This window comes from Aythya marila, assembly GCF_965140915.1.
Source record: "Aythya marila genome assembly, chromosome: 5".
Classification (NCBI taxonomy): Eukaryota; Metazoa; Chordata; class Aves; order Anseriformes; family Anatidae; genus Aythya; species Aythya marila.
The window spans coordinates 34,011,696-34,036,122 of record NC_139046.1 but is presented as its reverse complement, the minus strand read 5'-3'; the positions used below and the strand labels follow the sequence as shown (position 1 = coordinate 34,036,122).

Sequence of the window (24,427 nt, the reverse complement as noted above, 5' to 3'; positions counted from 1 at the left end):
GAGAAAGATAGGAATTTGCTTTTGGGTTTAATAGCAAACTTGGCAAGATGCTGTGGCTGAAATTAGGAGGAGGGGATTTGTAGGCAGCGTTTTCACTTGGAAGCAAGAACAAGGTGGGGGGGCGTTCTCCCTTGATAAAGTTGATTCTTCTTACTGAGCTACCCCATTGCCTGCTAGCAGTAAACCTATGGTTTAGCAGCTGCATTTTTATTTACTATTGTAAACATTTCTCTAATGAAACTGGCATGCCTATGGTGTGTCGTCTGTGTCCACTGCGAGATGTGGAGAGCATTCCAGGACTTAAATTCCACTGTATAAAGGCAGGTATTCTGGGATATATGAGTGAAGACTACTGGATCCTGGACCTGGGATAACCTGTTTTACAGTCCCTCGCTGCTACATCAGCACCTTCAGTTTAGATTAAAGGTACAGACAGTTGTTAGCAGGGCTGAGGGTGTGAGAATTCAGTCTTGTACCCTTACGTAAGGGTTTCATGTTTTTTGTTTCAGACAGTGTTTCTCCTGAGCTCTGGAAAAGGGGTGGTTCTGAAGAATCATTAAACTGCAAATTAGAAATTTGTTGCTTGCATCTATCATCATGTACATTGGTACATTGTTATGTACACTGGTGTAGACAGAACTGTAGTTATTTGTCATAAATTTCCCACACACATTTCTTGCCTGCCTCTTCCCAGATGTGTTCAGATAGAGCACATCTTATACTCAGGCTTCATTACTCTGTAAGCTCATCTTGTAGTATGTTACAACCCTGGCTAAAATATAATTACAAGAGGCAGAAGGTGAGGTTCTGGCATATTGATAACGCAGCCTTGGGAGCACAGGAAGATCTCTCTTGCACTATATGCCCTTAAATTATGATCTAGGAGTGGGAAATGTATCCTCAGCTATGTAATGACTGGCTTAAAATCAACGGGTGCTGGAGACCTTTGGAAGGAACTTTTGAACATGTGGCTGTGTTGACAGATGGTGTGCAGTAAAAGAGCAATGTGCTTATCTTTATGGTATTCTGTGCTTCCTCTGCTGTTAGTGGCTGAATTCAAGGTGATAGCTACATTAGTGAAGATTGCTTTGGCAGCAGTGACAGTATGGTCATGTAGCTTCACTTTTCAACAAGCTGAAGAATTGTATCACCTTCAGGAGGTTGGTGAGAATAAATTTTGCAATCCTTAATTTCTTTCTGTAGTCCCTTCCTCAGTTTGAGGAGGTAGAAAGAAGGGCAGACTTTGCATGAGAAACTACTCTGTGATTGAAAAGAAATACAGGTGATCAGGAAATGTTTAAAAAGAAGGAAAAAGCATCTGAAGAGCAGAGCTCAGGATGAAATTAGAAGTGAAGGCACGTCTTGCTGCCAGAAACAAATGGGGGAAGGAGTATCTTGAATGCTGCGTTGATGTTGCAAATAAAAGCTCTTTAGTAATAATATAATTGGAGTTTATTTGCTCCAATTTTATTTGGCAGTTCAGTATGGAGTATCTTAGGCTATGCATGTAAATTTTACCCTTGGTGCTCACAGTAGATGGCACTCCATACAAAGATGTTCAGTGTACTAGTTATGTCCTGGTTTTTAGTCTGCTGTTCAAACCCTGTTTTTCAAAAGCTACCAAATATCTTAGGGTGTGATAAGAAATGAGGAAAACTCCACAAGCATGTGACTGCACAGTAGAATTCCATTTATTAGATAGGGGATATTCAAGAACATTTTGACAGTTAACGGTTCATTGTTTAGGGTCTCAAAAAAATGAGAATAATTAGAGATATGAAGGGACAACCTTTTGATATAACACGTAGCACTCTGCAGCATTTTGTTGTAAGCAAAGATCCTGTTGAATTCAGTTGTCAATGAATGCTTAGCGTACCTGAAATTAAACTGTGGTCTCAAGTCCACAGTGTAGAAAATGATGAATATAGAGCTAATGACCACTTCTGGAAAGTACTTTTGGGATGGGATTTAATAGAAGGGTTTGTAGCTGGTCATTATTTTGCCCTGGTTTGTCTCGTAACTTAGGAATTGGAGGCAGAATCCCATTCTGTTCACAAGATTTACATTATTGCTTTTCTCCAGTTTGCACCAAATCCCTTCAAATGATATCCTCATGTCGTCCCCTGCCACTCATGCTTGTCTTCTTTATGATTGTCTAGAATTTAGTCAGGTTTATATTCCCCTCATATCTGGGCAGTTAGACACTACCTTCCAAGAATAGCCTTGCAGAAGTTTTCAAGAACAAGAATTGCATTTTGATCTATACTGGTAGCATGCGCTATTTAGAGTACTGATATGAATAACAGTTCAGAATGAATAGGAATTTCAGGTTTTTCTTTTGTTGCTTATAGTGCCATGAAGTATGTTTCTATAAGAAAGTGTAATTTTTTCCCCTCATTGTAAACAGCATGTGCTTTCTACATCTTCAGACAATAAGCTAATTAATTCAGCTCTTAAGGTTCTTCCCACATCTGCTATTGCTCAAGTATGCATATGCCCTTAGCAAGTGCTCTGAAGAAACCAGGCAAGTCATAATTCAAATTATTTGAGGAGCTTCAGTTTCATTCCTGATGAAGGATAAAAAGAGCTAATGAAGCAATTAAAATTATCTATAATTACAGGAAACCCTAAATCAGGGGCTTACTTTCTGAAGTCTGTGAGGAGTTACCCTAAGAATCATTCATTGCCTTGCTGAAAGGGAATTGAGTTCACTTCTAGCCTCCTTTAGACTTCCTCCAGGAAACTGAAAATACTGTGTATGTTCCCAAATGGAGTCATAAATAGTTTATTTTGTTCTGGCTGGTCTGGTCCTTGTCTCTGGATTGATATTAGTGTGGTTACAGAACAGGTATTGCAGTTGAGTTGCATGCTGAGCCTTGTTCCTGTTTTTCAGTGGGAGAAGCACCCTTACTACAACCTAACTGTAAAAGTCCTCCGAGCCAGAAACATCAAGGGTACAGATCTGCGTAAGTATTTAGTAAAGGTATTAAGAAAACAGATACTTTATTCAGAGGTCATCTGTAACACGGGTTGTATTGTGATGTGAACTTCTTACTTACATGTAGTGTATTGCTTTTACATCTGCACAATGGTTTTTCTTGTAAGGCATTATATATACATACACACACACACATATATATATATGTATGTATATGTACATTTTAAAGGTGTAATGTGTGGCCAAGCTACAGGTTAACTTTGCAGAACAAGATAAGGTGAGTCCTAGTACCATTTCATTCATTTCATTTCCTTGCTCCTTTTCATGATGACCCATTGTGGCCTGTTTGATAGTCCTCTGTCTGAATTCAGCACTCAGGTTATGGGAAAGTTCACCCTTCCAGGTGCAGGACTTCAGTAACTGCAAGTACCAATTTTCAGTTAAATTCTAGCTTCCAGATGTTTTTCTCAATTAGTTACAGTATCATTTTCTTTCATGTTTCTGCTTGTTTTGTTTACATTGTTGAAATTTTTTAAGGGGTAGGTGAATGACTGATTCCAAGACAATCTTTTTTTTTTGTTTGTTTTTTAACCTATTTCTGGTTTTGATAGCATGGTATATATTACCTTCCTCTTATGTATCTGTGTTGAGTGAAGGTTTCAGGGCTGTTTTGGGGTATTTGGATCTTTGAAGGAATCAAGTCATGAATAGAGTTAATACAGTAAGGTGGTCTGCTTGACTTAGGCTTGTTTTTGATATCCACCATCAGACCACTGTAATGCTAAATGATTGTCCAGGGAACAGAAAAACTGCTGAAATGTTGAGGGCTTGAAAATATATACTGTGACAAGAGAGTTATGGCCTTTCTGTTCAACTCTAGTTCCATACTTGCATTATTAAAGAGGCCTTACCTGGAAGAAGGAAGGATGCTTAAGACAGATTCAGTTATTTTCAGGGAATGGTGATGGTCCTGGCCAAACAAGATGAGATTATAGCAGTGGTGGATATTGGAGAGATGGAGCTACTGACGAAAGTCTAGTCAAGGGGCACTAAGACTACTAATGGATTGGAACACCTCTCCCATGAGCAAAGGCTGAGAGAGCTGGGACTACTTAACCTAGAGAAGAGAAGACTTGCAAATTTTGTTGTGTACAAATATCTGAAAGTAGAGTGTTAAGAAAATGGAGCAAGGCTCTTTTCAATGGTGTTCAGTTACAAGACAAGGCAATGAGCACAAACAAGCACAGTGTTCCATCTGAACATAACAAGAATTTAATTTATTTTTACTGAAGGTGACTGGAGACTGGCACAGGTTGCCCAGAGAGGCTTTGAAGTCTCTATCCTTGGTGATATTAAAAACTTGACTGGAGTCTGTCCTAGGCAACCTTCTCTAGAGGACCCTGCTTGAGCAGGGGGATAGACAAGATGACCTCAGGAGGTTCCTTCCAACCTCAACCATTCTGTGATTCTGTGAAAGGATGTATTATGTGAGAGAGGCTAGACCAACAATGTGATCTGGCAGCAGCTGTGTGTAGCTCAGAAAATGAAATGGCAGTAGAGGAGACTATTTGGTTAGTTCCTTTTCTATTATAGGTGTGTTGTTCCTCGATACAGTACTGCTACTTGATTCTTCGTGTGGAAAACAAAACCTTAGAAATGAATTTATATTTCTTGGGGTAAGTTCAGGGCAAATTAATGGAAGGAAGTTCACAATAGTTCATGTTGAATTAACAAGATTGTGACAGCAAGGAAATAATTTTACCTTGGCCCTGGTATCAGCAGTCCTGTTCTGAAATATCTTCCTTATTTTGAATAGTAGTCCCTTTCATGAAGGGTTTTGTGGTTTGGATGAACCAGAAAGAAGAAACATCGACACCTAATGTTCAGTTTGCTGCAGTTTAAAGATGTGTACTTCATTAAAGACACTTGCTCTACAAATTTGCTCTTAATTTTGCACACTTTTTTTATGATGCAGTGCAATTTAGTAAGTGAGGAGCTCATCGGCAGGAATGTGTTTGATTAAAGTAGTTGTAATATATCTCTCCACTCTCTACTCCAGTGTCAAAAGCAGACTGCTATGTGGAAATGAAACTGCCCACTGCATCTCCAATGGTCTACCGAACTCAGGTTGTTGACAATTGTGATAACCCAGAGTGGAATGAAACCTTCCAGTACCGAATCCATAGTGCTGTCAAGGTGAGGAACACCCTTTGTGGAGCTGGTTGGACTGTCTGCATTTGTGTGTTGGCTTGCTTTTGACACTTCATTCAAAACCAAGGGATCTTTATCCTCAAAAGCAGTGGCATGTGTAAAGTGGTGGTCTTCTTCAGTGGTACCAGAAGCTGTAGCATGTCTAGTGATAACCACAGCTGTTTATAGGTGCACCATCTTTTGCAAATTACAGCTAGAATTTACTGTAAATGTCCTTGTGATGCAACTCAAGAAAGGGAAGTTAGGCACTATCAAATAAATGAAATTTTTGATCATGCATGTTAGTATTTGATGGTTGCTTCTACTTTCACATTGTAGCTGTTCCTTTCTTCTCTCTCTGCTTGTCTTACACTGCATATTGTCTAGGATTACGAGCATGTAAGGGAAGGTAATGGGAACTAAACTACAAATCACTCTATCACTTAGCCAGGTGTCTTACCTGTCCCTTCAGCCACGTCTAGCCATTAGTTCCAAACAACAAGGAAAGCTAAATTGAAACTCTTAATAGAAACAGTATGTTAGATCCTCCTAGCAGGACCTAATGAAACATGATAAAAAAAAATTTATCATACTATGAGCGTTCATTCTCAAAGTGATCTAATGGTAGAGGGAAGGAAGAAGTATTTTTGAAAGATTATTTTTAGCATGGAACCATTGCTTTGCATAACATCCTAGGCTTTGGAATAAGGTTCATTAACAAGAAATTATCCCTCTCACTTGGAGTGCCTTTCTGTGGTGGTTGGTGATGAAGGTGGAATGCTAATAGACTTAGAAAAATTGTAAGAAAATTGCAAACTAAACTTTTGAGTGTGTGAGCTTTTTCTTCCCCTGCAGGCTTATGAAGCTGCAGTCTGGTTGCTGCTGTGAGGCTAAACCAGCACAAATTTAAGTTCAGCCTTGTTTTGCTGAAAACTAGTTTTTTCAAGGCTGGTTTTTGTTGTTGTCATATGTAGTTTGTTGCTTCTGTTTCAGTTAATTTCTGCTAATCTTAACTGTTGAGACAATGCTGAGCAAGAAGTGATAGGTCCCTGCAATATCCTGGACTGAGTCATGCTGAAAGAGTGGATATTGCTGTTCATTCTTCAGGCAAATCTGTGGCAACCTGGTGGAGAGAACTACAACCCCCGCCTCCATTCTGCTGTGACCTCTCTCTAGCTGGGAAGCTCAGAAAAAGCTTTAGCTAAACACAGTCAAATAGAAGCTTTGTGCTTAACTATGCGTAAGTCCTGCTGAATGTAGTGAATTCCCTTCAGGGATGGGGAAGGGCAGCAGTACTGATTAATGCATAAAATGCCTGTTCACAGCTACTGAGGTTCATGGAAGTGCTTCTGTCTTCACCTAAGAACGTTTGTTTGGTTTTAGAACATTTTGGAAATGACACTCTATGACGAGGATGTCCTAGTCAGTGATGAGCTCACTTCCATCGTCTTCGATGTAGGAGGCATGAAGCCAGGTCAGCCCCTGCTGCGCACTTTCAAGTTGAACCCCGAGGTTAGTCCACAGCTCCTTTCCCGGAGCTCTGAATAGCTGCAGCTCATGTTACAGAAATCAAGCAGTACATGCTTGTTCCATGCATCTGAGTGTTGTAGAGGCCACAAGGGGAAAATGTAGCAACAGATGGTGTTTAGGGACTTACTGTTATCTGAGATGTTTCTAAAATAACAAGTGATTTTTTTTGTGTTCCACAGTCTTTGGGATGTCCAGCTAAACAAAACTTTGGGGTGACTTCTGTCTTTCAGAAGATGTTGAAACGTTTTTGAAGAGGATTTTTGTTTTTAACAGGCAAGAAAGGTGTAAACTGGGCTTAAAATGAAAGGCATTTGTTGTCAGCTGTTTTGTGGATTGCAGACTATCTTATTTATTTGATCATCATCAGTTTGCAATGAATAAATTTACTGCTGCAAAGGTTACTTCTGTATTTAATAAGTCAAAAGCTTAAGAACAGCTTATTTTTTGCTGAGCTATGTTCAGTTACATTTAACTTCTGCTTTGTGAGGGTGACATTGGTGCCTATGAGCTGCTGTCAGTCCCTAGGCACTTATTTATGGCCTTGCAACAAGATGACTTTAGTTACGTAAAATAAGCTATGTCACCAATCTGATCTCTTTTGTAATTGCCTCAAACACATTGCTACAATAGGCCTGGAGTACAGGTGAGCTAATGATGTGTTTTCTTGAGAAATCTGGCTTCAGTGCCGACGGTATGGTCAGAAGCAGATTAACTGGTATGTAGTTAGCAGGGAGGTTTTCGTCAGTGTCACATGCCCTCTAAATGATTTGTGATCACAGAAGGAGACTTAGTAACTTGCTTGTTCCCACTACGTTATCCTATCTGCTGAATGCTTAAAAAGTGGTCTTGATCAGTAACTATGGAACTGGAAGCTGTAACTTCAGTGAAAGAAAATAGCCCAAGCTGGCTTCTACTTAGTTATTTTAAAAGCTGCACTGGGTCAATCATTTACTGTATGCTATGGCAGGGGGAAAGATGGCTGGGTCGAAGTCTATACATGACAAAATAAAGGCAGCAATGAGCTAGGAGTGTAATCTGTTGAAATAATAAGTGGGAGGAAACACCAAGTCTCCTGTAGAAGCTGTTTTCAGAGGCAGCACTGCAGTGGTGTTTGAGCTGGAAGAGTGTTTATTCAAAAGCAGGGTAATGGATCGGAGAGCCAAGTCTGACTTGTGGGCACTTGTCTCATCAAACATAGATGTGTCTGGTCATATAGAAAATGCCTGGGAGAACAGGAATGTTTAAAGTGCAGCAACAAAAAAGGCTGCATTCTAAGCATTCTAAAGCTTGGCTTGAGTTTTTGTAAAAGCAACAGAAGTAGTTGTTATCATTTTTAACAGGAGAAAAACTTAATCTCATGGAAAAGATTGTTATAATCATACTCACGTTCAAGGGTCACCTCTGACCAACTTTTATTTTTAAAGGATAATGAAGAGCTGGATGTAGAGTTCTGCTTGGAGAAATGGTGAGTTTTACCTGAAGAGCTAAGTGAATTTGTGCTCTAGGGAGATGTTGTGTTAGTTGCTTTTTTCTGAGCAGTGACAGTCTTGTTCATGAGGAGGCTAATGTGTTACGCTTTTCTATGGTGCATAAGTTGGTCACCAGTGGCTGATTGCAAGTGTCCTTAAAGTGCCAACCACCAAAATTTGGGGGTACCGAAGAGGGAATAAAAGTTTGATTTTTATGGGAATGGCAACACTGCAAAGGAAGTTACTTCAACATATTTAGCTAAATTAGTTAAGAGTGGAAAGCTTTACACACATAAAGTATACAGGTTATCTGTATGACAGTCTATCTAATCTCAGCTTTTCTTTATGTTATCAAAATAATGACATGTTTATAGTGGTGGAGGAATTTTTCCTTCAGTAATTTTTTTCTGTTATTCTGTCAAGGGAAATAGTGTCAGTCTAGTCAGTATATCCGTTGCAATGAGGACCTTCCTCTCCTGCCTCTTATCAGAGAGCTAGTTTGTGAGTAGGATGACACAAAAATTAAAACTAAAACTCATTTGCATTAAACCTTTTCCTTTCACAGCTCAGATACCCCTACAGAGGTATTGACCAATGGAGTACTTGTGGTGAGTACACTGAAGTCAGTTATGTGTATTGGGGTTTACCCCTGAACATAGGTGTTTAATAGTTAGAGGACAAGAATTGTTTAAGATTCAACTTCTGGATCCAAATAACTCATATTCTTGCCAGCACTTGCCTCTGCTTTTAAATTTGCTGTTTTAAAAAAAATCCTCAGGTTTTTGAAACTTGATATGAACTACTGGGAAGGCTGATTTTTTTCCAGTATACCTGTTTAAAATATGTAAACAAAAAACTCTTAAGAAGGCTGGTGAGTCCTGAGGACCATCCTGTGTTTTCTACCCTAGATGCTGTTTGGATGTAATCTTCTTCCTTATCTTAACATTCATTATTTCTAGGATTTTCTCATTGCCATTATTAAGTAGATCATAATTCTAGAGGTATTTGTCTATTTCTTGGGGGATCAGGATTTTTTTTTTCCAAAAAGTACATTATACATTAAAAATCTTTTTTTTTTTTTTTTTTTTTTTTTTTTTTATTCCAAAGAAAAGGGGCTGAGATGCCAATTTCTAATAGGGGAAAGAAGGGAGGGAAAGAGTTGTCTCATTGTTGAAATGCAGATTAAAACTTTGCATTTCAACAATGAGAGAACTACTTCCCTCCATTTTTCAGGAAAAAATTGATGGCTTGTAATGGCTCACTTCTGCAGATTATTTCACAGTATAGAGCCCCTTGTGTTCATATTTCCCTCAGCAAATCTGTCTTAAGTTCAAGCAGTAGATACGTTTACTATCTTTGAGAGTAGTTATGGTTAATTAAATTTTGTATCCTCTGTCCTAGAAGGGAAGGTGAAGATTGTTTGGTGTGAGACACTGTTTCATGAGGACATGGATAATCCAAAACAGAAAGTCATGGTAGAATTTATGAAGTGGTTTCTAGGATCTGAACAGATTCTGTATAGGTACTCACATGTCCATTAAAAACAAACAAAAAACAAACAAAAACCCAAACATAATTAGAAGAAAGAAAGAAGAGGAAAAAAAGTAAACTTGTAAATATGCGGTACAGGTTGAAAAAAAAAAAAACTGGAATAGGAGAAGTAGTTTTCATTCTGAAACAAGACGAAATAATCCCTTCTTGCTAAAACAAAGCTTGCTCTTTATGGATTATATTGATCATTCAAATAATGTGTTGTTTGTTTTTTTGTTTTTTTTTTTTTATTTTTTTTTTTTTGAAACATTGTAGCTGTAAGCCTGATCCGTACCATAGTAGGTGGATTAAGCTTCAACAAAAAAAATGATCTCAAATTTCATAACCAGAACTTGTTTCTTCTTTTCATAGGTTCATCCTTGTTTGTCTCTGCAAGGGACTGTCAACAAAGAAGAAAAAATAAAAGAGAAACAGCAAGGTATGTCTGCCTGCAGTGTCTACTTCACAGCATGTTTATTCCGTGGGAGAGAGGGGAGACCCCTCACTGTCTATCAAGTGTATTCTTATATGTTGACTACAAAACTGACTTTGTTAGTTAATTTAGTATTAAAAATAAAGGCAAAATAATATTGGGTCACTTCCATTGGGTGCCCCATGAAAGAGACTTGAGAGTCTTTACTTGTGTTTTCATATTTTCAGCTACATTTAACAAAAGTATTTGATCTTCAGCAAATGGATTCTGCAGTCTAAACGTCTTATTCTAATATACAGGTAGCTGTGCGGTCAAGCTTTCTGTTCCAGGGGCGTATCAGAAGCAGCTGCATATTCCTTGGAGACCAGATAATGAGAAGGATTATGGAACCTCCTTTGTTTTTCATGTGGACAAAGAAATGCATCCAGAACTGCAAGTGGAGCTGGAGCAAACCATATCTATCCTACAGGTAAGCAGCTGTCCTGGCTGCTACAAAGGTTATAAACACTTTTGAATAAATCCACCCTGAAAACAGTGTCTTTGGTCTATAAAAAGCCTTTAAACATAAACTGAATGGCCTTAGTTTGATCATAAGAAGGCAGACAATGTCTTCAGATGTCCAGGGATATCAGTTTTGGATATATTGTTCAGGTATGCATGGATCTCAAAAACTTGCACTGAAAGCAAGTTTCTTCTTGGTACTTGTGGTGCTGAAAGGGTCATTCATTATTAAGGTTAGTTGTCACTTCCAGATATACCTTTCAGACACAAGAATCAGAGTTAACTCTTTAATGTTGTACCTGGTCAAATCAGAATTTTCTAGGCTAGAATTCTGTCTTCAACTGATGTATTTTCTGTTTCTGCATTAGGAATCGATGGCCAGGCTTAGGTTGATCTTTATTATCACTTGTTATGGATTCATTTTTCTCTATTTCAAATCCTGCTTTGAAGACTATACAAGTTCCTTTGTGGGTTTTCTGACACGTATCACTACAACAATTCAGGGGAAAAATCCTATATTTGGAGATAAAGGTTTTTGTGTTTGGCAGACAGCTGTATTAGAAAAATATAATAATAAAAAAAAAACAAAAACAGCTGTTTCAGTGACAGAAATAATCCCAGCAAAGATCTGTCAAGCAGAGAGCAGGACAGGCAGGTCTCAGAAAGCCTTAGACTGCTTTGGAAAAGGGTTAGTTGTAATGATCAGCTTAGCTTAGGGATATGGTTTAGTGGGGACTGTTAGCATTAGGTCAGAAGTTGGACTCGATGATCCTGAGGTCTCTTCCAACCTAGAAATTCTGTGATTCTGTGATTGCCAGGATTGTTTGCTATTTTGTTTTATTGTTGTTTGTTTATGACAGTCATATCATTAACATTTTTACTGAAGCACTCAAACAACATTTTATTTTTTATTAGGATGGGATGAACCCTGATATTGAAAAGCATACTACAGTTCTGGGACGGGGGACAGTACCAGTTAATTCCCTTCCTGTTGGACAAAAAGTTGATAGAGTTGTTTCTCTGGGAGAGGTAATGTCAATTATTGCACCTATTTTAACATGCTTTGAATACCCCCCACCAGTTTTAGGCATTTGGAAAGTTAAACTGCATGTGATTCTTAGGAGTGCTGTTTTCTTGTAGATCTAGAATGAATACTCAGTGCAGCTTTTCTAAAAATGTTTTCATGGCTGGCAAAGGTAAGAAACAAAAATATCTGAGGAGGAGAGAAGCAAGAAGCTTGCAGAAGAAATAAATGTTCTGTCTGCTCTCTGATTTTGTTTAGTCACTGTAAATAAACTATTTCAGATTACTAAAAATGTTTGAAATAGGTTGAAGAGAAAGGTGTTCCACAGAGGTAGTTTTGTGAATGAGTGTTGTTCTAGTTAGTATCTTGTGACCATGTTGATGTAATAACCTGTATTTAGTAGTGCCACCTATGCAGTTGCTATCAATTGCAAGATTTTTTCTGTGTTCACAGGGACAAAGTTTGGATATAAGTTTGAAAGCTGAAGAGAGGTGAGTGGGAACCTCAAAGATCTCTAAAATGAGGAAAGGCCTTAATTCTCATAGGGAGCTGAGTGATTATCCCTGCTGCTCTGGGAAAGTCTGCTGTCTCAATCAAACTCTTGGGACAGATAAAAGAGAAAACCTTGATTATTTTTCTTTTCACATATGTGATTATTCTCTTTCAAGACACTATCTCTTGGATTGGTGTCAATCCTGCTGAAATCTGAACAACATTTTCTGTTTTCCTAACACTTAAACATATGAAGTGTGGGAAGCTGATGGTGTAAATATTAAGTAGTTTTGATAGATGCAGATAGTTCCCAGAATATGCATGGTGCTGTACTGACAAATAGGGAAGGACAGCTTGATGTGTGAAGAGCTTGAATGGGGGAATGGTGCAAGAAAGGAGTGTTAAGGAAATAATAACACACAAAATTGAGAAGTTGTCTTATGAGTTGGTAGGGTAATTAGGTATATAGTCATTAACTGAAGATCCTCCTCCCCTTTCAAAAACTCGTATAGCAAGTTTGTTTTCCTGTTGTACCCTCCTGACACTGTTTTAAAAAATCACTTTCCCCTCATTTTCCATCCGTGTCAGTGCAGTGTTCTCAATTGTTCCTCGTACAATTTTCTTTCAACCACTGAGAGTCTTTTCTTCCTGTCTGTGAAATTCCTGAAGCTTAACCTGAATGACTGCCTGACACAAATTTTGTATTTAGACATAGAGAGAAAAACTACAGGGAGATGTTTCATTTTTAATTCCAAATGCTCTTATTGCAAAACAGCTAGTAAATAGACATACACTTCAGACAGCAGTCTGAGTGGTAGCCATCTAACAGTTTAGTCCAGTGATTCATGTCAGCACCTAGAATGTGTTTACAAAAAATGCTTTTCCCAGGAAATTACAAATTCTGCAGAACTTACTGTTTTTTGTGTATTCTTTGATTTCTTTTTCAGTACTTGGGATCTAGATATACGTCTGGGTTTTGACCTCTGTAAAGAGGAGAGAGAATTTGTGGACAAAAGGAAGAAATTAGTTTCTGAGGTGCTGAAGAAGACTCTTAATTTAAAGGAATCCCCTCGGAAAGATGAGGTATTGAGCACAGAGAAATTCATAAATCCTTTGTGCTTGGTTGATAATTAGTTAAGTATTGTAGGATTCTTTGCCTATAACCAACAGAATATGGTTCACATTTACCATGAGAGATCCCCGCAGCGTTTCATTACTGAAGTCTCACATCTTGTATTTCTAAAATTCTGAGGGGTGTGTGTGATTTGCTATGTATTTCCTATATATTAGACTTTGAGCTCTGAATTATGATGATGGGAGAGACAATTTTAGAATGGTTTAGTTGAAGCTCACCATAGAGAACCAGCTTCTAAATTGCTGATTTGGAGACAGTTATTTCTAGATATCCTGATATATTCCCCCGTGATCTTCAGGTGCTGTTAGAAGAATCACCGCTCCTTTTTTCCCCTATTCTAACGTGCATGTTGTATGGCATGCAACTAAATGTGTGTTAATATACATAACAGTTTCAGTAAGTCACTGTCATGAAGATAACTGGTATTTTTGTGGTAAGCCATGTATTTCAATTACAGAACAGGGAAAAGGGTGCTGATGGAAATCAAACCTAAAATTAATTGAAATGTAAATGGAACGGATATATTATTTCCTGTGTAAGAATGAGACTTGAACAGGATTACTTCTGTGTAACTGTTGATTTACTGGCAATTCAAAAGTCTGTGATTGTCATTCCTGAGTTTGCTGGCTGCAGGTTCCAGTTGTAGCAGTACTGGGGTCTGGAGGTGGGATGAGAGCACTGACTTCATTCTATGGCAGCCTAGCTGGGCTTCAGCAGCTGGGCCTTCTGGATGCTGCAATATATCTGAGTGGGATTTCTGGCTCTACTTGGTAAGTTGTGTGCAGTGTTGACTCCAGAAACTTATAGTTGAATATGTTAGTATCGATGCAAAAAATAAGGCCAGAACTGTATTTTTGCCATTTACAGACAGAAAATGAAGTTAAATGTTTCATCAGATTTCGCCTGAGAGTTCTGATGGGAATCCTAAAGAGTCAAAGATTCATTATCACTTGTAACTTATACAGCTATTGGCTAAATTTATAAATCTGCTGCTTTTGCAAGCATGGCAGCTAGTAGCAGAACTTAGTACATGAATAAAGCTGCTGTGGATTCCCTCAGAACCCTGACTTCAAAAACTTGCCCTATGTGCTTACTGTTGCCAAGAAGATAACCAGGGTGGTGCAACACTGGAAACATCTCTATGCAGACCACTAAGTCACTAACTTCTGCAATAGCATATGCAGCTGAGTGGCGGAATAGCACTGGATTTGGTAGTCTGGAGCAATGTGCTGAAGTGTCAGACATGGTTAGAATGTTTCAGTAGCTCAGTTTTTGAAGTGTGTGTTGAAATCCATCCTTCCTATAAGTACGTATTGTTTTCGTGAAATGATTTAACTGAGTTTTGAATCTTGACAATATAACCTTCCCTTCCATAGCTTTGTGCATTAACTTCTATTTGTATAACATTCTTAATTAACCTTTTGATTCAAAGTTAGACTTTCAAATAAATTTAGTCATCCTCTAACCAAGCATCCAAACTGTCTCATTTTAACCAGACCTGTGTTCTGATGAAGGCTATGGCCTTTATTACTGTGCAGTAGAACCCTTGCTGTCTGATAGTCTCTCAGAGTCGTTATGGTCTGAAGTTAACTCATATTTATAAGTTAGCACGTGAGCTAATACATGATTTTTGTAACGTCCGTGAAAGATACATTAGGAATCAGGGAGAAGCTGTTATGGAGGTCTCAGGGTTCTCAGCATGTTTTAGAGCACAGAGATCAATTCTTATTGGCTCTTTACAATGTCTTATTTTTAGCTAGACTTCTCAAGCCATGAAGTAAATATTACTCACAGGAGTAACAATGTCTAGCTATAATTCATTGTTAACATAAAGGCCACTTTTACTGATGACATTAATGTAATCATTTTCAGGTGTTTATCGACATTGTATCAAGACCCTTACTGGTCACAGAAAGATCTTCAAGATGCAATTGACAGAGCTCAGGGTACTGTGTCCAGCAGCAAAGGAGGGGCATTTTCCCCAGAACGACTGAAATACTATTTCCAGGAGTTGAATTCAATGGAAAGTAGTGGACGGAAAGTTTCCTTCACAGATTTGTGGGGTCTTATTGTGGAGTATTTCCTACAACAGAAGGTAAAAGAGTTCATGTTAGTTTTCCAGCTGGGACCTCAGCACACCCATATGTTGAATGTCAAGAAATTAATTAGTCTCTGCCTTTATCGGCTGTTTGGGAATAGGCAGTGTTGTGGAATAAACATAGAGGGTTTTTGTTTCTCTCTGCCTCAGATATCCCAGCACCCCTCTTTACTAAAGAATTTTCAAATTTTATGTATTAGTGCTATAGAAAAACTGAGTGTTTATTTGGAATAACTTGTTAAATTAATAGCTTTTGTATTGGGCAGGTTAATCCTGAAAAAATGTTGATATTGGTTTTGCAAAACTGTATTACTGTGCAGTATTTATGTTAATTGAAATCAGAGGGGTAAGTAGCATGTTAATAACACCTGATATTCTAATTATACAACTGCAGAAATCACGACAAAACTTAATTGTATGCATGGACTGAGGGAGGAAAGGGACTTTGAATTAGTAGCATTGTTAGTCAGATGGTAAGAAACAGCTTCAAATTACTGAAGTATGGGGACAGAATTTATGTTAATATGTTTCTCCTTCTTTGTTTGTAACCAGGAAGATCCATCAAAGCTGTCTGATCAGCAAGAAGCAGTGAAATGGGCCCAGAACCCATATCCCATCTATGCAGCTGTCAATGTGAGACCCAATATTAGTAGTGGTGACTTTGCAGGTGTGAACATGGCAGGTTTCTTTTGGTTTGCTAAAATCTGTAAATTCCTTTCACCTACACAGTTCCAGTTGTCTTTTGTTGAAACTCACTATTCAGGTAATGAACAGCTGACAACAGATAACAGGGCTTAAAAGGCGATAGGGTTATGAATAACAGTGTGTTGTCATCCCAATTACAAATGTTTTCATTATGGCTATGAAGGAAGAGTATTAACTCAGCTGGCTACTCTGCATGTTTTACAAGAAAATGCCTGAAATATTCAGGAGCTAAGAAGGAAGATTGTTGTAATACTTAAGTCTGTCTGCATTGGAAAACCGAAGTACTTGGTAATCGAGAGACCTACTTCATGTAGCTGGGATTTTTCTTTTATAATCTCACATATCTGATTTATGGAAAATTCAGGTAATATGATGGATTGGAAAACTTGCAGCATGTGTCATGAAAATAGTGGTATTTAACAGCCTGGGTTCTTGTTGGTTGTACAGTTGCAGAACAAAAAGGCCAGTCCTATTGCATGTCACTTGCAATTTTAAATACAAAGCAACAAGCAATCACAGAGTCAAACAGGAACACAAACCGTTGTGTCCATCATTGTACAACTATTATTTTTTTCCCTTTTTGTTGCTCTTCTTTTGTTCAGGAAGAGTGTGTGTGGGTGTATGTAAGGAAGATGAATTTTAAAGCAGAACTTGAAGGACAATGAATTTCATTTGCAAATATTTGTGGAAAGCTTTCAAGCATGAAGGGACATTTCAATAAGTAGACAATGAATTCTAACACAGTCGGTCAACTGAGATGTGAAGTCAGTATTGTAATATTTACTGATAGTAAACAGGATGAGGAAAATACAGGAAAATTGAAGTAGCTTCCCTTTGACATGATGAAAAAAGTTTAAAATAGAGGTGAAATGGGTAGGATATTTCTGCAGTAACAGTCAAAATGGAGCAAAAAAAAAAAAAAAGTTTTTTTCTCCAAAAAGCCAGGAAGAAAAGAGATGGGATTGAGGTAGTGAAACCTGTACAGCAGTTGATATTAATGATGTGTGTGTAAGATGGAGGCTCCATGAAAAGAATGGCAAGGAAGTCCACAGTAATAGTGAAAGAAGTGGAGGGAGACTCCCTTATGCCCCACTTGTGTGAACAGAAATCAAATGAGTATTTTTTACCTACACTTACTTTGAGGTGAGTAAATCCTCACTAATCGGATGTCTTGTTCTTAGAATGGTGTGAGTTTACTCCCTATGAAGTTGGGTTTCGCAAATACGGAGCTTTTGTCCGAACAGAGGACTTTGACAGTGAGTTCTTCATGGGAAGACTCATCCAGAAACGTCCAGAGCCTAGAATTTGTTTTCTACAAGGTATGAGCTTACAGTAATAAATAGAAGGGGTAGATAGAAAGTCACATTGCTTTTAGGACTTACCAACTGAAACCTATGCTTTTTTGTCCCTTTCTAAAGAGTTCAAAAAGGGTAAAAATGTCAGATCTTTCTCTAAAGGTTTAGGTGCAGTTGTTACAGTATTATAGTCTGATACTCCTTAGTCTGCAGAGTCTTTTTGAAGACTAGCTTCCAGTGGTGTTACAAAAGCCCAGTGAATGTGTCTAGATTAATTCAGAAAATGAGGGCATATATTTTTGATATTACTGTTTGCAAAAAATTTAACGTTCAGCCAAGCTGTGTAGCATCACATTGCTTTTAGATATGGTCATATGTGTAGGAGGTCATGTTGCCTGTTACATCATGTTGCTGCATTTACATCATTTCTTCCTTGTTGCTGAAGTTTTTTTTTGTTGTTTGTTTTTTTTTTAATTTTTAAAATCATTTATCTTCTGTCAGCTTTATCTTCTGTGTTAGTAAAAGGTCTCTTAAGATCCCTCATATATTTTTCAGAACCTGAACAGAGAAAGAAGTATTTTGAGTGTCAGCTTAATGTTCAGTGTTAAATGGAGATCAGACAGGTTGCTGAACAGGATGTGCATTTTAACTAGAGAACCTTTCCCTCAATTAAAATGAAATCCTTGTAGGAATAAATTACTGTACATCAAACTTACTGTACAATTACTGTAGATCAAAATCCAGGGAAGGTCAGGGAAGACTATTGCTTCCTCAAAGTTAGAGTGAATTATCCTGCACTTCAAAATATTTTTGCTTGGGATAGTGTTGTTCTTTTCCAAGGTTTATTGGTACTTACTGCCTTGTTTATTGGTACTTGCAAGTGCTGTGGTTGTGGTATTAGACATTTGTCTTCCTGTCTTCCTAAAACTAGTTCTTTGGTGTGCCTGAGTAACAGATTCAACCATGATGTACCCCTCATGAGTGTAGTGCATCAAGGAGATGAGGCAAAATTGGGTTAGGTGCTTGAGATGATGCTGTCAGTGAGTGTGGTTCTCTAGGTCTCAGTTTTAGGTGGTTTCTCCAATTTGCCTTAGTTGTTTATATCTGCTTATATCGTATGTTATTTATGTCTATTTTATATCTTATGTTTAAATCTTAATTGTTTATATCATATGATCATAGAGAGTCCTAATGGCCTTTACACTTAAGAGCTGCATCCTATTTGGAGCATTATCCTTGAAGGTGTATGCAGGCAGTGACAATCTACATACAAAGATGCTGTTTTATTAGAAACAGAGTCAGGAATGTGAAGACTATAAATTGTTTATAAAATTTTTTTCAGAGTAAAAGAACTAAAGCTAATGTACTGGAAGTATTTTCTTTCCACGATTTGGAACACAATGGTAGTTACTTAAAGCTGGAATTCTTCAGTTGGGTCAGAAGATCTTTAGGCCCTGCAAGAGCTCATAAAGCTTTCTTAAAGAATAATAGAATCATACAACAGCTTGGGTTGGAAGGCATCATCTAGTTCCAACCCCTCTGCAACTGTGCTTGCTATGCAGCTGCTGCTTCATACAGGCATTTCTATGTACTTCTGAACTTCTTTGCCAACCACTATTGCTCAGAGTCTGCCCTGGATACCTCGCTAATCTTCTGTCTCAGTAGGTTTGTCTGCAAAGCTAGGCACTAAGTCTCTTCTAATTCCCTGTATCTTTCTACCCAGTCCACTCTTGATCATACCTGCCAAAAACTACTGCTTTAGCTCTTCCCATTCTCTTGCCATCTTTCTTTATCTCATAGAAGAGCCTCCCTCTCATAGAAGTTTCTTCATTAGATTATTGCATCTGAATTTGTCATGATTCACTCAAAGGTTTAAACTCAAACAACAAATATTAGAATAGTAGGGGTTGAGTGGCAACCTTCTCCATGATGGCAGCTGAGTAACAGGCCTTTTGGTTATACCAGAAAAAGCCTTTCAAGTATTAAATTATTCCTTACTTCTTTTGCAGGAATGTGGGGCAGTGCCTTTGCTGCAAGCTTGGATGATATCTGCTTGAAAGTAGTTGGAACAGGATTGAGCTTTCTAGAGCCTTTCAAAGATGTTATCAAAGTTATAGGTAAGAACATTTAAAAATTTAAAGAATGTAGTGTGTGTAGTTTTCAAAGCTAGCATAAGGGATGGGTTTGGACAGATAGCTCTTGTGCTGTATATTACTCTATTACATATGTATCACTATTGCATACATAGTGAATAGAGTATAATATATATATTTTTTTTTTTAATATGACCTTGACTATAATTTTGGCTAGTTCTGGGATTTCTCTTAAACACCTCTTGCAGTTCAGGGGTCCTTACCACAAGAAGAGAAGGGCAGAAACCCAACAGCTATGCAGGAGGTGAAGAATAAGTTTTCAGTTCCCTTCTTGGCCTATTTTTTTTTTTTTAATGTTGAATAATCTGGTTGAATGTTAGTATTCTTCATTTGTATGATACCTCTCTACTAGTGAAAAGGAAGTGTATTAAAGGCTGAGAGTTGCTTAGGTGCATGTTTATAACCTCATAGGGAATAGAGGTAGAAGAGATTTTTTCCTCTCTGCAGACCTATTTTTCACACTTGTGCTGCTGTAACTATAAATACTGTTGTTGTCTTGCTGTCACTTGCTACCAGGGGCTTCTTTGTCTGCATCTGAAATTAAAAGGGACAATGATTCGAATAATCCCTTTTAAATAGGGCAGGTAAATATCCAACCATATAAATGGCAGCTTATTTAAATTTCATTACAATATTTTTTAATTAGAGGACAAAATCAGTGTTCAGACTAAACATTGCAGAAAAAAGTCTGATTGAAATGATGAAGCTGGATGAGCATTGTCTATTTATTCTTCACCCTTTTGTGGTTTCTGTAGATGACTGTCGAAGATCTCATTTCCGAGATCCAACACGACTGAAGACTCGCTTGGTTATACCTGGGGGCCCCTTGTTGCAAATTTTCCAGGATTTCTTCAAGTCCCGGGTCACGTGTGGAGAGACATTCAACTTCATGCAGGGATTGTATCTTCATAAAGATTATGTTAATGTCAAGAAATTTGTGGTTTGGAAAGGTGAATGAACCTGTATGTATCTGGGATATAGGATAGTGTGTTAATGTTCAGTAACGTGCTATGTCCAGACTGATTTTATTCCATTGAAGTGAGGGAATTTAACTCTTCGTATGCCATAGCAAAAAGTTGACCTACTATTTGTCTTCCCTCATATGAGGCAAGCTCCTTATAGGGTGTTATAGGCCATTCTCAGTTCAATGTGTGGGTTGGAATGTCTTTTTCTCTTATAACCCCAGCACAAACTTTTTGTTGCTTGTATCCAGAGGTGTGTAAAGAAGCATTATAGTTACTTGACATGTCTTCCAGGCACTCATCTGGATGCGTTTCCTAACCAGTTGACCCCCATGGAAGAGAGCTTGTATCTAGTGGATGGTGGCTTTTCTATCAACTCTCCCTTTCCATTGGTACTTCAGCCAGAGAGAGATGTGGATGTTATTTTGTCGTTCAATTTCTCCTGGGAAGCTCCGTTTGAGGTGTGAGACATAGCTGAAGTTTATTACATGAGTATAAGAACACAGAATGATATCTACGATGGCAGCAGATCAGATGAGGAGATAGGAAGTGATAACTAATAAGATTTGTTTCAAAAGCCTAAGTATGTCATATTACCTAAAATAAGAATATTTGCTTAGCTCATAAGATCTTTGTTCCATAATTCTATACTTCTAATGAAAAATTGGCTATTGGTGACTTTCTTCGTGCAACCAAGTTGTCCTGTATACATGTATACTAGTGTTTATTTTTAAGTGCAGAAAAGTCAAGGTATAGATATAGATATAAAACATAAAAAGGGTTTTAGATGCAAACTGTTGATGTTTAATAGTAGTGCTTAGTTCTACTCTTCTTTTTTTCTGTATCATCAGCCAGAGAAATTGCTTCATGCAATCTGGAAAATGAATTTTTCTTTGTTTGTTTGGATTTTTTTGTTTTGATAGGATCTCTCTTCTTTTGAGGATAGTAGTTAGGCAATCTTAGAGGTATGGCTGGTATTCTATCAAAATTACTTTTGTTCTTTGACAACAGGTTTTAGAGTTGGCTCAGAAATACTGTGAGGAGCGGGAGATTCCTTTTCCAAAAATCAAATTGAGTGATGAAGATGAAAAGAAGCCAAAAGAGTGCTACATGTTTGTGGATAACAATAATCCAAAGGCTCCCATTGTGCTCCATTTCCCATTAGTGAATGACACCTTCCGGAAATACAAAGCTCCAGGTAAGGGTTCAGTGTTCCTACTTTCACTCTCCTTAGTACTTACCTATAAATTATTAAACTGTTACATTAATTTAAGGTAGGATCAAATTGCACAATTTTTTTTGGAAGGGAGAGTGAGAGAAGAGCCTGGCAATTAAAAAACAAAGCAAGCAAGCAAACAAACAAACAAAAAAAACCAGCAACAAAATGCAAACAATAAAACCATCTAAAGGGCAGAAAGAATCAAAATGGGTAATGTTTTTGCTTATTTCTGATCAGTCTGCCCTGATGTCTGATACTGTTACTTCTAATTACCCTACATACAGGAAAGCACAATAAATCAGGTTAAATAATAAGTTTTGTTTGTTTATTGGATATGAATGAACCAATAGGTAGCAAAGTGTTGTGGACCAGTCTGTATGTCAGATCATATAACAGTGCTAAATGTTCTGTGCCTTTGCAGCGTAAAGGTCAAGTTATTACGGAAAACAATCCCTGTTTCAGTTAATGTGATTAATATAGACCATAAGGTCTATCACTGTCAAGCAAGAGTGCTGGGATGAAGCGTAGAGCTATACTTTTAGGTAGAGACAGCCAAAATTCCATGCCGTATTTCTCCCTTACTGGGAGAGAGCAGCGTCCTGAGAAAAACTTTGGAATACATAGAGAAGAATATGCAGGACTGACCAGACAAGGGAAACATAAGTTGCCCTGTTAATGCTTTCTGTATTAATACAATGACAATTGCCAGGCTCTCAGTGCACGAAGATGAGGAGATTCAAATTAGTGGGCCTGACTATGGTTCAAGACTGCTCTTTCTGTAGTAACAAGAAGCAAAAGTGTTTTTAGCAAATGACTTTAACATTGAGCTTTCACTACTAGTGTTTAGATTTAAATGTTAGGGTGCTAAAAACCACTAGTTGCCATTTTAAATGTATTTTAAACAATTATACTAGCCTCTTGAGGTTAGTTCAACTCAGGGTGTTGGTATCTTTTATTATCTAGTTAATAGCACTTCCAGGAAGAATTGAGCAATTGGAAGCATGGCTATTATGGACACGCTAAACAATTTATCATAATGAAAATGCATTTTAATCCTGTGTTTTGGAGTCTAGTGGAAGTAGGAGAGGTAACAATGCTTTGTCTTCAGTTTCTAAGCACTTTGTGTCCTGAAGGAGCTGAAATGCCTGAGGAAGAGCACTGGGGAAAGATTTGAGGTTCAACAGTTACCTGTGATATAGCCTCCTTGCAGAATCCAACTAAAATGAGTCTGCCACTGCTGAGTCATTTTAATAAATAAATAAATAAATATATAAAATATAAATATATATATATATTTTTTTTTTTTCTTCTTGCAGGCGTTGAGCGTGAGTCAGAGGATGAGAAATCCTTTGGTGACTTTGTCATTGAGACAAAAGATTCTCCTTACCGTACACTGAATTTCACCCTTGAGCCATATGATTTCCGCAGGTTAGTGGAAGTGAATCGCTACAACGTTCTGAACAACAAGGACACTCTCTTCAAAACCCTGAACTTGGCTCTGCAAAGGAGAAAGCGGAAGAATGTCATCAATACATCCAATACATGAGTACCTTCCATAATTGAGGATAAAGGCAGGCTGCAGTGTACCAAAGCCATGTGGTTCAAGCCTGAAAGCTGAAAACTGTTAGCTGGAAACTGTAATCTTGGGAAGGGAGTAATGCATGTGACATTGAAAATCTATTCAAGATATCAGATGGTCTTAGAAAAACCCAAGAGAGAGTTACATCGGTGTTGTACTGTTATATCAAACAGAAAAAATAGGGTTGTGTGTGAGTGTGGAAGAGAAGGAAATTATTTAGCCTGGTATCTCATCTAACGGCAGCTGATGACTAGAGAGATCTGTGCAAAGAGTGCTAGCATTTGGAGATTATCTCACAAACTCCACTGGTTCGTGGATAAAGGATCTCTGTCAAAGATGTGGGTAGTTATGAGGAAACATTGATTTCTTCCATATCTTTAACATTCTTGCTTTTTGAACCTCCATGAGGTTTTACCATTTACCTCATCTGGCATATAATTCAATGGATTGTAACCATGCATTGAGAGAGAAAATGTTCTTTTGCTTTCAACTTGCTACTGGCTATTGCCTGTATATTTGCAAGACCAAACAGTTGTTAGCTGTCTACCATTTTTGCTATTCATGGCTTTTAAGATACCTGGTATTTCCTTCTTACCTGTCTCAGGAGTTAGTAATGGCCTTCAGTGTCCCAAAAGTTCAATCAGAGTAAATTATTTTGGTAAACTTTTTTTTTTTTTTTGTGAGGAATTTTTTTTGAGGTAGTTTTTTTTTTTTTTTAATTTAAGAAATTTTTTAAATTTAAGAATTGAAGACAAACCATGTGATTGTGCTGCTTCTTCCTATAGTTTGATCATCACAAGATGATGAAATTTAAAAATAAATCAGTAAATGCTACAAGTTTTGTCTTTGTCTTTCGGTGTAAGAGGAAAGAAGACTCCTTGAAGGAATCTAAAATAAATCTTTTTTCTTTTTTTAACCTTGGGCTTGAAATTCAGAGCTTTGTTCAAGGAATTAATTTGTGTGTTTCCACGTTATAGGAACATTGATGTTCAAGGTAGGAAGACCTTATAAATGTTAAATAATAATGTCAGATGCTGCTATGCTGTGGTTTGGAATTTACCTCACTTTGCAGAAAGCTTGGAGGAAAGGACTGAATTTTGCAGTTGGAACATATCTAGCACAAAAGCAACACGAAGAATAATTGTTTGCTTTTGTGGCTTTTATATTGAACCGG

General features: G+C 37.7%; 1 protein-coding gene across 1 annotated transcript; it reads left to right on the top strand.

Moving 5' to 3' along the window:
* Positions 1 to 245: 245 nt before the first annotated feature.
* On the top strand, positions 246 to 23,953 carry PLA2G4F (phospholipase A2 group IVF; the record flags this gene model as incomplete). The annotated part of the gene is made up of 21 exons (XM_082761358.1): positions 246 to 324; positions 1,048 to 1,160; positions 2,894 to 2,966; positions 4,998 to 5,134; positions 6,512 to 6,640; positions 8,083 to 8,123; positions 8,693 to 8,735; positions 10,030 to 10,096; positions 10,390 to 10,559; positions 11,507 to 11,620; positions 12,069 to 12,106; positions 13,055 to 13,190; positions 13,876 to 14,012; positions 15,115 to 15,337; positions 15,893 to 16,007; positions 17,227 to 17,364; positions 19,350 to 19,457; positions 20,249 to 20,443; positions 20,750 to 20,916; positions 21,467 to 21,653; positions 22,991 to 23,953. The coding sequence occupies 21 exons, from the start codon at positions 246 to 248 to the stop codon at positions 23,218 to 23,220; spliced, it is 2,640 nt and encodes an 879-aa protein (XP_082617484.1). The 3' UTR covers positions 23,221 to 23,953.
* Positions 23,954 to 24,427: the final 474 nt, after the last annotated feature.